Source organism: Cherax quadricarinatus, chromosome 34, assembly GCF_038502225.1.
Source record: "Cherax quadricarinatus isolate ZL_2023a chromosome 34, ASM3850222v1, whole genome shotgun sequence".
Taxonomy (NCBI): Eukaryota; Metazoa; Arthropoda; class Malacostraca; order Decapoda; family Parastacidae; genus Cherax; species Cherax quadricarinatus.
In genome coordinates, this window is record NC_091325.1 from 115,758 (window position 1) to 132,142 (window position 16,385).

General features: G+C 37.8%; 1 protein-coding gene across 3 annotated transcripts in view; it reads right to left on the reverse strand.

Moving 5' to 3' along the window:
• Wdr81 (WD repeat domain 81) overlaps nucleotides 1-16,385 on the reverse strand; it is a 203,454-nt gene that overhangs the window by 45,571 nt on the left and 141,498 nt on the right. For all 3 annotated transcript variants that reach the window (XM_070091060.1, XM_070091059.1, XM_070091061.1), the window contains 2 exons: nucleotides 3,498-3,610; nucleotides 422-629 (listed from right to left, as the gene is read on the reverse strand). In XM_070091060.1, coding sequence (XP_069947161.1) covers nucleotides 422-629; nucleotides 3,498-3,610 — 321 coding nt within the window. The remainder of the gene's footprint in view (nucleotides 1-421; nucleotides 630-3,497; nucleotides 3,611-16,385) is intronic.

Genomic DNA, 16,385 nt, shown 5'->3' on the forward strand with positions numbered 1-16,385 from the left:
CTTGAGACGCTGCTGAGCTACGAGCTACCAAATATTGAAAACGTTCACTAAGATGGACTGTTGAAAACTTTACATTTGCACAATAGTCTGCAATTTTTATTATCTCGCAAGATCATAAATCATCATAAAAGGCTTAAATATTCATCAATAATTCAAGAGATTATTCAGGAAGGTGATCACAAATAAACTATAAGTGATGCAAGATAATTACAAGAAAAACTGAGAACATAATATATTGTATCTTTGTTGGCAGATAGGAAAAGAAGAAGAAACCTCATAACTGTATACAGTACAGTATAAGATTACAAAAATAAAAAATGTTATTTGACAGATTAAATACTAAAGACAATAACATCATAAGCAAACAGGTAATTACAAATATACATACTTGTATACATTTCAAACCTCGAAAAAGACTAACCTGGCTACGGAGGGACCAGAGTTTAACAGTCTTATCTTTACTGCACGAGATAAAAGAGTTCTCATTATTGAGCACATGTATAGATTTCACACTGTTGGTGTGACCCATAAACGTCTGTAGTTTAATTTGTTTAAAGTTGAATCTGGCATCTTGTTCACTCCTCCCTATCTCATGTTCCCAATAAGCTAGCCAGTTTCCTCGTAAATGTCTGGAAGAATGAACAAGTTTAAACGTTTCTTAAGGATAACATATTAACAAAACAGGATTAATATACAGTGCAGTAATTGGCAAGTTTTTCAGGCTATACCAAAAAATACTGCAGTCCAGATATGTAAATATATAGCATAGCTAAAGACTGTGTGGAGTACTGAAGCCACTTCTTTGCTACTATTAATTTAATTTATTACTGTGAGTCTAACCCTTTGAGGGTCCATCCCGTAGTTCTACGGCTTGTCCACAGGGTCCAAGAATTTAAAAAAAAAATTGTAATTTTTTCTTATGAAATGGTAGAGAATTTTTTTGTGAAGGTAATAAAACTAAAAAATGTGAAATTTGATAGAAAATTGACAAAATTACACTATTGTGAATTTTCCTGAGTCAGTGATATTTACACATCGGCGATTTTACCCATTTTGACTCCTATTTTAGGCCAATTACATAATTCCATTTGACCAAATTTTTAGTTTTTTCACTAGTATCACATCTATTTTATCAATTGAGCACAAGAAACTGCCCACTCAACAATTTTAACTACCCAATAATCAGAAATTGGTAATGTGTCTCATATCACACAGTTCAAAATATTCCAATTTCAAAATAGGGTTCAGAATAAACAATGCAGGCATTCCTGGCACTAAAATAACACTCCCTTTATTTATAAGTTATGTTTCCAGGCTTTCCATATGAAGTCCATTTTTATTTTTTATTCACATAACTAATTTTCATTCACACCAAAAAATAGAAAATTTACTGTTATGCAATATTGTAATAATTGTATAAATAATATCAGTGCATTTGTGAACATATATCAGACCCACCAGCTGACGTGTATTGGACATTTGATGTCATTCGTTTACTCTTGAACATTTGTAAAAATCGAACATTTTCGCTATTTTGAGCTCAATTTCAAGTTATTTTCATTACTAAAACCAATTAAAATCATCTCTATTTCTGTAATATATCTTCCATTCTATCATATGAGATCAAGAAACCACGAATACAACCGTAGAAACCATACAAAAATACACCACAAATTCGCTGTTTTAATCCAAAATCACAGTCATAGTTTTTTTTCTCATTATGCACTGCGTGCTGCAGGATTTGTTTTACATGGTGCACACTTACCACATAGATGCATTCTCTCATATCTAGGCCCAAATTTACCACTCATAGCTTATCTGAGTGAGCTGAGCTCATGACGTACTACTACGGCTTGGACCCTGGCTTCAAAGCCATAGAACTACAGGACAGAGCCTCAAAGGGTTAAGATCCTACTGTGACTTTCACTTATTTTTTCATGGATATATGTAAAGAATTTGTTGGGGTTAATTTTGATGTTGTGAATAATCTAGTTTCAAATACTACTCGTATATTGTTTTTAGTCTTTCTCCTGTTTTCTCCCTGTCACCATATACAGGCAGAAGAGTTTCTGGGGTAACCACTCATCAAAACTGACTGGCATGAGAAAAATGTGCCTATATGAAGGATGAGGTTAATCATAGAACTGATGAAGGAAAAAAGGCGAGTGGTGCGTTGAGGTACATGTGGAGACAAAAAACGTTATCTATGGAGGTAAAGAAGGGAATGTATGAAAGTATAGTAGTACCAACACCCTTATATGGGTGTGAAGCTTGGGTTGTAAATGCTGCAGCGCGGAGGCGGTTGGAGGCAGTGGAGATGTCCTAAGGGCAATGTGTGGTGTAAATACACCTACCATCCGACTTACGACCGAGTTCGGTTCCGAGAAACCGGTCGTAAGTCGAAATGGTCGTAAGTCGAACTTTACTACTGAATATCAACAAAACATTTTTGTAATGACTTTATTCTATTGTTTTATTTTGGTATTTCGTGTTTTACTTTACTTTTTATGCTGTTAGTACTGTGTTTTATACTGTAAGGTTTAGGATAAACACTGTGTACAACACAAATAGTTGTTTATTTCCCAGAAATTTGGCATAAAAAACACGGTCGTAAGTCGAGTGGTCGTAAGTCGAGTGGTCATAAGTCGAGTGGTCGTAAGTCGAGCAGGTCGTAAGTTGAATGGTAGGTATATTATGCAGAAAATTCAGAGTGTGGAAATTAGGAGAAGGTGTGGAGTTAATAAAAGTATTAGTCAGAGGGCTGAAGAGGGGTTGTTGAGGTGGTTTGGTTATTTAGAGAGAATTGATCAAAGTAGAATGACATGGAGAGCATATAAATCTGTTGGGAAAGGAAGGCGGGGTAGGGGTCATCCTCGAAAAGGTTGGAGGGAGGGGGTAAAGGAGGTTTTGTGGGTGAGGGGCCGGATTTCCAGCAAGCGTGCGTGAGCGTGTTAGGAGTGAATGGAGACGAATGGTATTTGGGACCTGATGAGCTGTTGGAGCGTGAGCAGGGTAATATTTAGTGAAGGGATTCAGGGAAACCGGTTATTTTTATATAGCCAGACTTGAGTCCTGGAAATGGGAAGTACAATGCCTGCACTTTAAAGGAGGGGTTTGGGATAGTGGCAGTTTGGAGGGATATGTTGTGTATCTTTATACGTATATGCTTCTAAACTGTTGTATTCTGAACACCTCTGCAAAAACAATGATTATGTGTGAGTGAGGTGAAAGTGTTGAATGATGATGAAATTATTTTCTTTTTGGGGATTTTCTTTCTTGTTGGGTCACCCTGCCTCGGTGGGTGACGGTTGACTTGTTAAAAAAAAAAAAATGTTTAGATATTGCTGTAACTGCATTAATACTGATATTCTCAAGAAAAAAATATTGAAAGAAGTTTTAGACCTAGGAAAGACATTGAGAATATATTTCCTAAAACTTCTATGGCTGTTTTTCATATTTAAAGTTACTCTATATTACCTGAAGATTCCATATATTACCTTTGAGTGTTGTCCATCCTGCTGCCAGTGTACTTTGTTATGTCAACTGTGGTGGCAAATCCAATGGAAGGAGGGAAATCTGAATGTGGGTTGGAGAATCCATTTGCTGCATCCTACAAATAACCAACAATGACAAATTACATTTAAATCATAGTAAAAAAGTAACTGTTGTGAGAGAGTATGAAGTAAAAGAAGTGACTGTTAGGGTGAGAAAAGGAGACAAGTGGCATAAGAATATAAGCTTGGGGGTTGACATACTTAACATGGAAAATAATCCTGGAGACTATAGTGAAAGAGAAAAACAAGTTTCAAAGCGATATAAAATTTGTTGCAGAGCATAGTTCAACCAGTTTTGTTGTACAGGTGATAGAAGGATATTATATGTAGCACTTCTTTCTTCTTTCAACAAACTGGCCGTATCCCACCAAGGCAGGGTGGCCCAAAAAGAAAAACAAAAGTTTTTCTTTTTAAATTTAGTAATTTGTACAGGAGAAGGGGTTACTAGCCCCTTGGTCCCGGCATTTTAGTCACCTCTTACTAAATGCATGGCTTACAGAAGAAAACTTCTGTTCCACTTCCCCATGGTGATAAGAGGAAATAAACAAGAACAAGCACTAGAAAGAAAACAGAAGAAAACCCAGAGGGGTGTGTGTGTGTGTGTGTGTGTGTATTTTTTATTATTTTTTTTTTATTATCACACTGGCCGATTCCCACCAAGGCAGGGTGGCCCGAAAAAGAAAAACTTTCACCATCATTCACTCCATCACTGTCTTGCCAGAAGGGTGCTTTACACTACAGTTTTTAAACTGCAACATTAACACCCCTCCTTCAGAGTGCAGGCACTGTACTTCCCATCTCCAGGACTCAAGTCCGGCCTGCCGGTTTCCCTGAACCCCTTCATAAATGTTACTTTGCTCACACTCCAACAGCACGTCAAGTATTAAAAACCATTCGTCTCCATTCACTCCTATCAAACAAGCTCATGCATGCCTGCTGGAAGTCCAAGCCCCTCGCACACAAAACCTCCTTTACCCCCTCCCTCCAACCTTTCCTAGGCCGACCCCTACCCCGCCTTCCTTCCACTACAGACTGATACACTCTTGAAGTCATTCTGTTTCGCTCCATTCTCTCTACATGTCCGAACCACCTCAACAACCCTTCCTCAGCCCTCTGGACAACAGTTTTGGTAATCCCGCACCTCCTCCTAACTTCCAAACTACGAATTCTCTGCATTATATTCACACCACACATTGCCCTCAGACATGACATCTCCACTGCCTCCAGCCTTCTCCTCGCTGCAACATTCATCACCCATGCTTCACACCCATATAAGAGCGTTGGTAAAACTATACTCTCATACATTCCCCTCTTTGCCTCCAAGGACAAAGTTCTTTGTCTCCACAGACTCCTAAGTGCACCACTCACCCTTTTCCCCTCATCAATTCTATGATTCTCCTCATCCTTCATAGACCCATCCGCTGACACGTCCACTCCCAAATATCTGAATACATTCACCTCCTCCATACTCTCTCCCTCCAATCTGATATCCAATCTTTCATCACCTAATCTTTTTGTTATCCTCATAACCTTACTCTTTCCTATATTCACCTTTAATTTTCTTCTTTTGCACACCCTACCAAATTCATCCACCAATCTATATATATATATATATATATATATATATATATATATATATATATATATATATATATATATATATATATATTATATATATAAACATGTATCTTTCTTTCTTTCAACACACCGGTCGTATCCCACCAAGGCAGGGTGGCCCAAAAAGAAAAACAAAAGTTTCTCGTTTTAAATTTAGTAATTTATACAGGAGAAGGGGTTACTAGCCCCTTGCTCCTGGCATTTTAGTCGCCTCTTACAACACGCATAGCTTACGGAGGAAGAATTCTGTTCCACTTCCCCATGGAGATAAGAGGAAATAAACAAGAACAAGAACTAGTAAGAAGATAGAAGAAAACCCAGAGGGGTGTGTATATATATATATGCTTGTACATGTATGTGTAGTGTGACCTAAGTGTGAGTAGAAGTAGCAAGACGTACCTGTAATCTTGCATATTTATGAGACAGACAAAAGACACCAGCAATCCTACCATCATGTAAAACAATTACAGGTTTTTGTTTTACACTCACTTGGCAGGACAGTAGTACCTCCCTGGGCAGTTGCTGTCTACCAACCTATTACCTATAATATGTAGCACTATACACTGGAAAGGTGCAAGCAGCAGCTATACAGTGGACCCTCGACCAACGATATTAATCCGTTCCTGAGAGCTCATCGTTAATCGAAATTATCGTTAGTCGAGTTAATTTTCCCCACAAGAAATAATGGAAATCAAATTAATCCGTGCAAGACACCCAAAAGTATTGAAAAAAAAAAAAAAAAATTTACCACATGAAATATTAATTTTAATACAGTGGACCCCCGCTTAACGATCACCTCCAAATGTGACCACTTATGTAAGTGTATTTATGTAAGTGCATTTGTACGTGTATGTTTGGGGGTCTGAAATGGACTAATCTACTTCACAATATTCCTTATGGGAAAAAATTCGGTCAGTACTGGCACCTGAACATACTACTGGAATGAAAAAAGTTTGTTAACCGGGGGTCCACTGTACATACAAACTGAAGAAGACATGTACAATTACATGACACTTACCTTTATTGAAGATCTGGTGATGACTGATGGGATGGGAGGAGGGGAAAGTGTGGATGGTGTTAGTGTTTAGAAGGGGAATCCCCTTCCATTAGGACTTGAGGTGTCAAGTCCTTTTCCGGGGTTACTTCCCTTCTTCTTTTAACCCTTTCAGGGTCCAAGGCCCAAATCTGGAGTCACGCACCAGTGTCCAAGAATTTTCAAAAAAAAAAATTGTTATTTTTTCTTATGAAATCGTAGAGAATCTTTTTGTGAAGGTAATAAAACAAAAAGTACGAAATTTGGTGGAAAATTGACGAAATTATGCTCTCGCGAATTTTGATGTGTCAGCGATATTTACGAATCGGCGATTTTGCCGAATTTGACTCCCATTTTAGGCCAATTACATTATTCCAATCAACCAAATTCTTAGCTATTTCACTAGTATTACTTCTATTCTATCGATTGAGCACAAGAAATCGCCAAGTCAACTGTTTCAACTACAAAATAAAGTGATCGGAAATTGTTAATTTGGCCAATTTAACACAAAGTTCAAAATATTCCAATTTCAAAATAGGGTTCAGAATGAACAATGTAGGCATTCCTGGCACTAAACTAACATTTCCTCTGTTCATTAGTTATGTTTTGAGGCTTTACAAATAAATTCCATTTTGATTTTTTATTCATATAATGAATTTTTATTCACACCAAAAAATAGAAGATTTACTGTTATGCAATACTGTAATAATTGTATAAATATCATCACCATATTTGTGAATGTATATTAGACCCACCAGCTGATGTGTATTAGACGTGTGAGGTCGTTTGTTTACTCTTGAATATCGGCAAAAATTTAACATTTCTGCTACTTTGAGCTCAGTTTCAAGCCATTTCCAGTGCTAAAACCAATCAAAATCATCTCTATTTCTGTAATATGTCTTCCATTCTATCAAATGAGACCAAGAAATCGCAAATACAACTATAAAAAACATACGAAAAAACACTGCAAAGTTGCTGTTTTAATCGAAAAATCATGATTTAAGTTTTTTTCTCTCATTATACACAGTGTGCTGCAGGATCTGTTTTATGTGGTGCACACATACCACATAGATGTATTCTCTCATATCTAGGCCCAAATGTACCACTCACAGTTTATCAGAGTGAGCTGAGCTCATGGCGTAGATCTACGGTTTGGACCCTGAACGTAAAGCCGTAGATCTACGGGACGGACCCTGAAAGGGTTAATGCCACTAGGACCAGCTTGAGAGTCACTGGATCTCTGTTGCACAACATATCTGTCCATAGAGGCCTGTACCTCCCATTCCTTTATGACATTCCTAAAGTGTTTCACAACATTGTCAGTGTCACAATTAAACACTTGTTCAGGTTTCAATTCTTCACTGTCTATGTACTCCTTGAATTCCTGCACATATTTTTCAGCTGCTTTTTGGTCCGAACTGGCAGCCTCACCATGCTTTATCACACTATGTATGCCACTATGATTCTTAAATCTCTCAAACCAACCATTACTGGCCTTAAATTCACTCACATCACCACTAGTTGCAGGCATTTTTCTAATTAAATCGTCATGCAACTTCCTAGCCTTTTCACATATGATCGCTTGAGAGGTGCTATCTCCTGCTATCTGTTTTTCGTTTATCCACACCAATAACAGTCTCTCATCATCTTCTGTCACTTGCGATCTCAGTTTCGAAAACATAGTTGCACCTTTGGCAAGAACAGCTTCCTTGATTGCCGTTTTCATGGCCACAATAGTAGCGATGGTTGATTGGGGTTTTGTGTACAACCTGGCCAGCTCGGAGACACGCACTCCACTTTCATACTTAGCAATGATCTCTTTCTTCATATCCATAGTAATTCTCACCCTTTTTGCTGTAGGGTTGGCACTAGAAGCTTTCTTGGGGCCCATGGTGACTTATTTTGCAGGTGCAATCACTAAAAACGCTGTGATAATATTAAATGTTCCGATTGTATGTTTGGATGGGACCGCGGTGGCTGGCTGGCTTGTAAACACTGGCCACAAGTGGACGCGTCTCGAACGGAACGAATCGTGTTGGCCGAGTTTTTTAGCGCTAGTTGAGGCAAAATTTTTGCGTTAAAATGTAACGCTAGTCGAATTTAACGTTAGACGATGCTGCCATTGGTCGAGGGTCCACTGTACATGTTTTGTAAGAATTAGGTGTAATAAACCAGAGTACGGGTGGGGAATGAACTCGTGTCTAGTGAGTTGTAAAACTCCAGACCAGCTGGCCCAGTGGCTAACTGGGCTACTCAACAGCCATGAGTTCTGTCCCCACCTGTACCGTGGTTTTTTTTCAATTGTGTCACTGTGATTTCACGAGTCAATCAGGTGTAATGTCATATGTAATGCATGTGTGGAAAGAGTAAGAAATAACACTGTTAGGAGTACTGCATGCAACCCTATCTATATATACAGTGGAACCTTGGTACTGGAACAAATTTTTCGTAACCAGTTTTCTTTTTGGTTGGCTGTTATCACTAATCTTCGTAGGCCCCACCCCACGGTGACTTATTTATACAATATAAAAAAAAAATGTTAAGCAACACGAAATACTTTACAGTGAAGTTCTGGCAGGTCGTGTTTGTTTGGTCGTGTGCCATGCAAACGGTTGACTACTGAGCGATTTTTTACCAAAGCGTTTGAATACCGAATTGTTCAAGTACCAAGGTTTCATTGTACGTATATATATTAAACAACTATGGTGATTGTTATGTATCATTACTTATTATGTATAATACATACCAAATTTGGGACAGATCAAAAATCCAGTTAGAGAGACATCTTTCTGGATGTTAAGATAAATGGTGTTGAACAGCAGACAGTGCAGAATGTGATGAAAGGTATAGAGGAAGCCTTTATTTATTAAATAAAATACTATTGCTAAAAAGAAATAAATTGTTAAAATGGCAAGAAAATTACTTTGAAGGAAGTGTGATATGAATACAGGTCCACATTCCTTTATCTGAAATTCTGCAATTCGAAAAGTTCCGAAAACCAAAGCTTTTTCGTGGAGTGTGGAGCGTCAGTCATTTCTACATAACTCCAATGCTGCCATGTTGTGGCGTGACCCAGCACTGACAGCCAGAGTGGCAGGCATCAGTTGTGTCTCAGCGCTTGTAGTGTTCACACGTGCATCTGATGTTCATTGATATTTCGTTTTTGCTTTTTATTTTGTGACTGTCTTTAATTTACTGTGAAAAATGTCAAAAAAAAAAATTGCAGATACCCCTATGGGTAACAGTGAAAAAAAGAAAAGGAAGCATCTGACATTATCAATAAAGCAGAAAACAGAGTTACTGCAGAAGCTTGATCATGGTGTGTTAGTGTGGCATCTTACTGAAGAATATGGTGTTGGAACTACCACTGTTTATGATTTAAAGAAACAGGAAGACAAGTTACCGAAGCATTACAGTGACAGTGATGACCAAAAACTAACAGAAAATGGGAAAATATTGCATAGGGCTAAAAATGAAGATCTTGACTGTGTGTTAATGGAGTGGATTCGACAACGAAGAAGTAAACGTATGCCACTGACTGGTTTGTTGGTCATGAAACAAGCTAGAATATACTATGAAGAACTGAACATTGAAGGCAAGTGTCAATATTCAGATGATTGGCTGCAGAAATTTAAGAAGTGTAATGGTGTAAAATATCTGAAAATCTGTGGTGAAAAATCTTCTGCTGACCATGAAGCAGCTGAAAATTACATTAACGAATTTGCCAAGAAAATATCTGACAAAAACCTTAGTCCTGAACAAATTTACAGTGCTGATGAAACAGCTCTCTACTGGCGATATGTCCCTAGAGAAACATTAACAGGAGCTGATGAGAGAGCACCAACAGGTTTTAAGGATGCTAAAGACAGGTTAACTATTCTTGGGTGTTAAGGATGCCATTTATGCAGTTGTTAATGCTTGGAAGGATGTTGATAAATCAACATTAACAAATGCTTGGCACAAACTTTGGCCTAAAACAATGTTTGATGTAAATGAACCTACAGATGAAGACTTTGAAGGATTTCATGTCACTGAGGAGAAGACGATATCAAACCTCATAACTTATGCTAAAAGTTTATCAGATGAAAGTGTAAATAAGTTACAGGAAGCTGACATCAAAGAAATGCTGAACATTGACAATGATGCACTTGTGCATTCCTTGAGTGATGGTGAAATTGCTGAAATGGTGTTAAATACAAATAAGCATGATAATAGTAGTGATGATGATGATGACATTGTGAACAAAGGTGAAAAAGTCCCCATAGACGATATGGTGAAAATGCGTGATCAGTTAATTGCTGGCCATTTGTCAGTGAGCAAGAGATTATGGCAATTTACTCAGTTAAAGAGAATGCTCAGACAGAAACCTATGTTAATAAGACAGATGACACTTGAAGAAGTCTTTAAAAATGCCACCAGTCAATCATATTGAGAATCATGTTCCTGGTCTATAATTATCCCATTATTTCATTTATCAATATACAGTAGGGCCCTGCTTTATGGTGTTTTGCCTTACGGCATTCTGCTAATATGGCGATTTCAAATTATGATCAAAATTTGCTATACGGCGAGCGGTCTTTCAAATACGGCGCGCCCCACCCAGTTTGTTTACATTCTCCATGAGCAAAACTCTCTATTATGTCTGGAAATTTTCCAAAATTTCAAGTGTTTTAAAGTTATTGCATATTTTATATGTTTTTTTTTTTTTTTTTTTTTCAACAAGTCGGTCGTCTCCCACCGAGGCAGGGTGACCCAAAAAAAAGAAAGAAAATCCCCAAAAAGAAAATACTTTCATCATCATTCAACACTTTCACCACACTCACACATTATCACTGCTTTTGCAGAGGTGCTCAGAATACAACAGCTTAGAAGCATATACGTATAGAGATACACAACATATCCCTCCAAACTGCCAATATCCCAAACCCCTCCTTTAAAGTGCAGGCATTGTACTTCCCATTTCCAGGACTCTGATAATTATACTTATTTGTACCTGTACCTAAATATACTTACACACTGTGCTAGTGTGCAGGTACACATTAAACTAAGAGTCTCTCTACTTAACGCTATATAATCTCTTGGGCACATTAAATATCGTATATTATGTTAATATAGACATTTCCATTAATCCATCTATGATATTTTTTCTAAATTATATAATAAACACGCTACATAACATATAAACATGATACATTCACCCACAGTATAAAAACTGACATAAATATGAGATTTGTTTACCAAGTGTTTAGAAATTTATTCCTTTCATATGCCTTCACTCTATAGCTGTTCATGACCCTTGTGGGTTTAGCGCTTCTTTTTTATTATGATTATAATAACTCGTAATAATAATACAGGTCCTCCATCACAAATCCGGCATCATTGGGACCTGTAGTGTGCCGGATTACTGAGTTTGCCAAATTACAGAGTGGTTAGGTTAGAATACTGTACACTTAATAAAATTAACCAACTTGACTTACACAGTTCATTGCACATCTGCAAAAATCGAACATTTCCGCTACTTTGAGCTCAATTTCAAGGTACTTTTCATTATGAAAGCAATCAAAATCATGTCTATTTCTGTAATATGTCTTCCATTCTATCAGATGAGTCCAAAAAATGAGAACACAACCATAAAAACCATACGAAAATATACTGCAAAGAGGCGGCTAATGGCTGAGAAGTGAACTCCCTTATTTATCGTCCGTCTTTTTTATTTTTGGTATACATTAAGAAGCATCTTTCCATCATATATTGCCCAAGTTTCAATGAGATAGCCCAACAAACAGCCGAGAAAAAAAAAATTTACCAAAAATCATATATGGCAAGCCCAAGTCAGGTACTGGAAATAAGTCACTTTGTCTGACTTTCCTGGGTTATCCCAGGTTCTCTATACATACACTGCTATGTATGATAATCTATTTAACAGTATTTGTGTATACCTGAATAAACTTATTTACTTCTAGTCTGTCAATTGAGTACAAGAAACCGCCCATTCACTTATTTCAACTACCCAATAAAGTGGTCAGAAATTGGCAATTTGGCTGATTTCACACAAATTTCAACAGATGCCAATTTCAAAATAGGGTCCAGAATAAACAATGCAGACATTCCTGGCACTAAAATAACATTTTCTCTGTTCATTAGTCATGGCTACAGGCCCCTCTTATATTACTCTTGCTTACCATTTGGAATTTTTATTCACAAAAAAAAAAAAAAAAAAAAATAGAAGATTTACTGTTATGCAGACTACTGCATTATTGTAATAATTGTATAAATAATGTCAAGCCATTCTTGACTCCGTACTGGAATTTAGACTGGCAGGCGGACAGGATTTGTTTACTCTTGAGCTTCGCTAAAGAATAGAAAATTTTCGCTACTGTGAGCGCAATTTCAAGGTACTTTTCGTCATGAAAGCATTCAAAATCATATCCATTTCTGTAATATATCTTTCATTCTATCAAATGAGACCGAAAAAATGAGAATATAACCATAACAACCATACAAAAATATACTGCTAAGCGGCCGCTAATGGCTGAGATGTGAACTCCGCTATTTATGGTCTGATTTCTTTCATTTTTGGTGTACGTGAATGTTACACCCTTTTGTTCAGTTTAAGTAGACTGTTTCTACTTGTTACTATCACAATGGTATACTTTTACATGTTATTTTTGCTATTTCACTTAATATTATATTCAGGAGTAATTCCATTAGTAGCTAAAATGGATTTACTCGACTTTATAATATTATCTGGTCATATTACTTAGCTTTGTACATAGGTAGGTTATATATTTAATACAAACTGCTGGTGACCTGGCCAACCACCAGTAGGTGTTTTGAGCTGCTCAATCCCTGCTCTGACCAAGTCAAAGTGGGCTGGTAAAGCCTCACTTTGTTCAGTTCATACCTTCCTCTGGACCAGGAAGGGTCGAGGGAAGTATCCACCTCTAAACCACCATTCGCCTCCCTAGAAAATCCCAGGAATTTTCGGGAACTTACTGCTAATACTTATCTTGGTTGGAGGAGGCGGTTGAGAAGCTCTTAGAGAAAGTGATGCCAAGTGAGCAAGCCTCTGTAGTGTAAGAGGACTTATTGTAAAGTGAACCCTATCATAAGAAATCTATTAATGTGTTCCAGTTTTTAGGCAACGCCTGTGCATATACATATACTAATATTTCGTGACTCACTCAGAGCCATTTGTAAATACTTGACCTAGTACTGTGATGTTTTAATGAGAAATGGTAAAAGTATTTTACTCATAGTGCAAAATATGAGAAGGTGGATTTAAGTGATTATTATGATTATTAATAAATTAAATAGAAACTAAGAAAATTCCTTTTCCTCTACGAGTGAAGACCCCTAGATGTACTAAGTTTGTTATTTTGTTACGAAAAGCACTATAACCCAGGGACCAACTGACTATGTTTGTAACAGTGAAGAAGTATCTTTCCATCATACATTGCCCAAGTTTGAATAAGATAACCCAACAAACAACTGAGAAAATAATAATAATAATAATAATATCTTTATTTACTACACGTACATGTACAAGGTATACAGGCCTAGCTGACATCAGTGATGTACTACTGTATAGAAAGACACTTGTTATGCTGAGTATTTCAAGAAAATTAGGTCAATGTCCCAGGATAACACCCACACTAGTCAACTAACACCCAGGTACCCATTTACTGATGGGTAAACATAGACAACAGGTGTAAAGAAACACGCCTGTTTCTACCCTGGCTGGGAATCGAATATTTACCAAAAATCATATATGGCTAACCCAAGCCAGGTACTTAAAATAAGCCATGTTGACTTTTTTGGGGTTATCCTAGGTTCTCTACACATATGCTGCTATGTGTGATAATCTATAGAGAGAAAATAACTTTTTTGTTTCATGTTTATGGTGGAGTACGAATGTATATCATAGTTAGCCTTGTGCTATACTCTGTTTTCTCTAAGTCCCCAAGACAAGGATAGGAGAATGGTATTTGTTTACCATATCCTCTTCATAACTCTGTCGAACTGCTTGGTGTTATGCCAAATATTATTCATTCTGGAGTATTTAACATGTTTTATGTTATTTATATTGTTTCTTATGTCATATTAGATCAATTGTGATAGGCAAATAAGCTGTAGTGTTGATATTAGCATAATAATAAAGCATATTCTCCTGCATCATGAGACTGAGTTCATGACAACCGACAGTGGCTTCAAAGCCACCTTATCTTTAATGGATAATGTACTGTGTAGGTGCTTTACATAATGAGAAGCATTTCTTTTATTCATTGGAACCATGGCTAGGGCTAAAAGTAAGCAGGTTAAAACAATAAATGGAGAAAAAGAAATTGGAATGACTTGTGCAGCAAGTAGCGCCACCAAACAGTACCGGCAGGTTGGTGTGGCGACCCTGGAAATTTGAAATTATGCTAGCCAAAATTAGTGCCAAATAACTGATTGCCGGATTTGTGATGGCGGACCTGTAATAACTTGAAATAATAATAATGACTTGTAATAATAATAATTTGTAATAATAATAATAATAATCCTAGGTAGTAGGTTGGTAGACAGCAACCGCCCAGGGAGGTACTACCGTCCTGCCAAGTGAGTGTAGAACGAAAGCCTGTAATTGTTTTACATGATGGTAGGATTGCTGGTGTCCTTTTTTCTGTCTTATGAACATGCAAGATTTCAGGTATGTCTTGCTACTTCTACTTACACTTAGGTCACACTACACATACATGTACAAGCACATATATACACACCCCTCTGGGTTTTCTTCTATTTTCTTTCTAGTTCTTATTCTTGTTTATTTCCTCTTATCTCCATGGGGAAGTGGAACAGAATTCTTCCTCCGTAAGCCATGCGTGTTGTAAGAGGCGACTAAAATGCCGGGAGCAAGGAGCTAGTAACCCCTTCTGTATAAATTACTAAATTTGAAAAGAGAAACTTTTTTCTTTTTGGGTCACCCTGCCTCGGTGGGATGCGGCCGGTTGGAAAAAAAAAAAATGATAATAATCTGTCAGAGCATCATTCCTTCTAAAAATTACATGAGAATGGAAGTGTTGGTCTTTATTTATTCTACTGTATCAACGTGGAAACAACTTGTACACAATGTAAAATGTTTGTATTATGGTATAATACAAATGTTTATGAATGAACACCAGACTTGTTCGCCTGACTCAAGAAATCGTAATGACACGATTGCAAATAAACCATACCCCCGGCCGGGATTGAACCCGCGGTCATAGAGTCTCAAAACTCCAGCCCGTCGCGTTAGCCACTAGACCAGCTAGCCACAATAAGATTCATCCAACTAGGTATATTTCTACACCATAGGAAAGTTAGCACAGGCACCTCTGTGACCACAAATGCAAGTTTTTACAGACGAATCTCCAGCTAGCGTGGCCGTGACGAACTCTAGCTCAAGTCCCTTCACTGCCGTCAACATGACTCAAGAAATCGTAATGACACGATTGCAAATAAACCATATCCCCGGCCGGGATTGAACCCGCGGTCATAGAGTCTCAAAACTCCAGCCCGTCGCGTTAGCCACTAGACCAGCTAGCCACAATAAGATTCATCCAACTAGGTATATTTCTACACCATAGGAAAGTTAGCACAGGCACCTCTGTGACCACAAATGCAAGTTTTTACAGACGAATCTCCAGCTAGCGTGGCCGTGACGAACTCTAGCTCAAGTCCCTTCACTGCCGTCAACATGACTCAAGAAATCGTAATGACACGATTGCAAATAAACCATACCCCCGGCCGGGATTGAACCCGCGGTCATAGAGTCTCAAAACTCCAGCCCGTCGCGTTAGCCACTAGACCAGCTAGCCACAATAAGATTCATCCAACTAGGTATATTTCTACACCATAGGAAAGTTAGCACAGGCACCTCTGTGACCACAAATGCAAGTTTTTACAGACGAATCTCCAGCTAGCGTGGCCGTGACGAACTCTAGCTCAAGTCCCTTCACTGCCGTCAACATGACTCAAGAAATCGTAATGACACGATAATGACCGCGGGTTCAATCCCGGCCGGGGGTATGGTTTATTTGCAATCGTGTCATTACGATTTCTTGAGTCATGTTGACGGCAGTGAAGGGACTTGAGCTAGAGTTCGTCACGGCCACGCTAGCTGGAGATTCGTCTGTAAAAACTTGCATTTGTGGTCACAG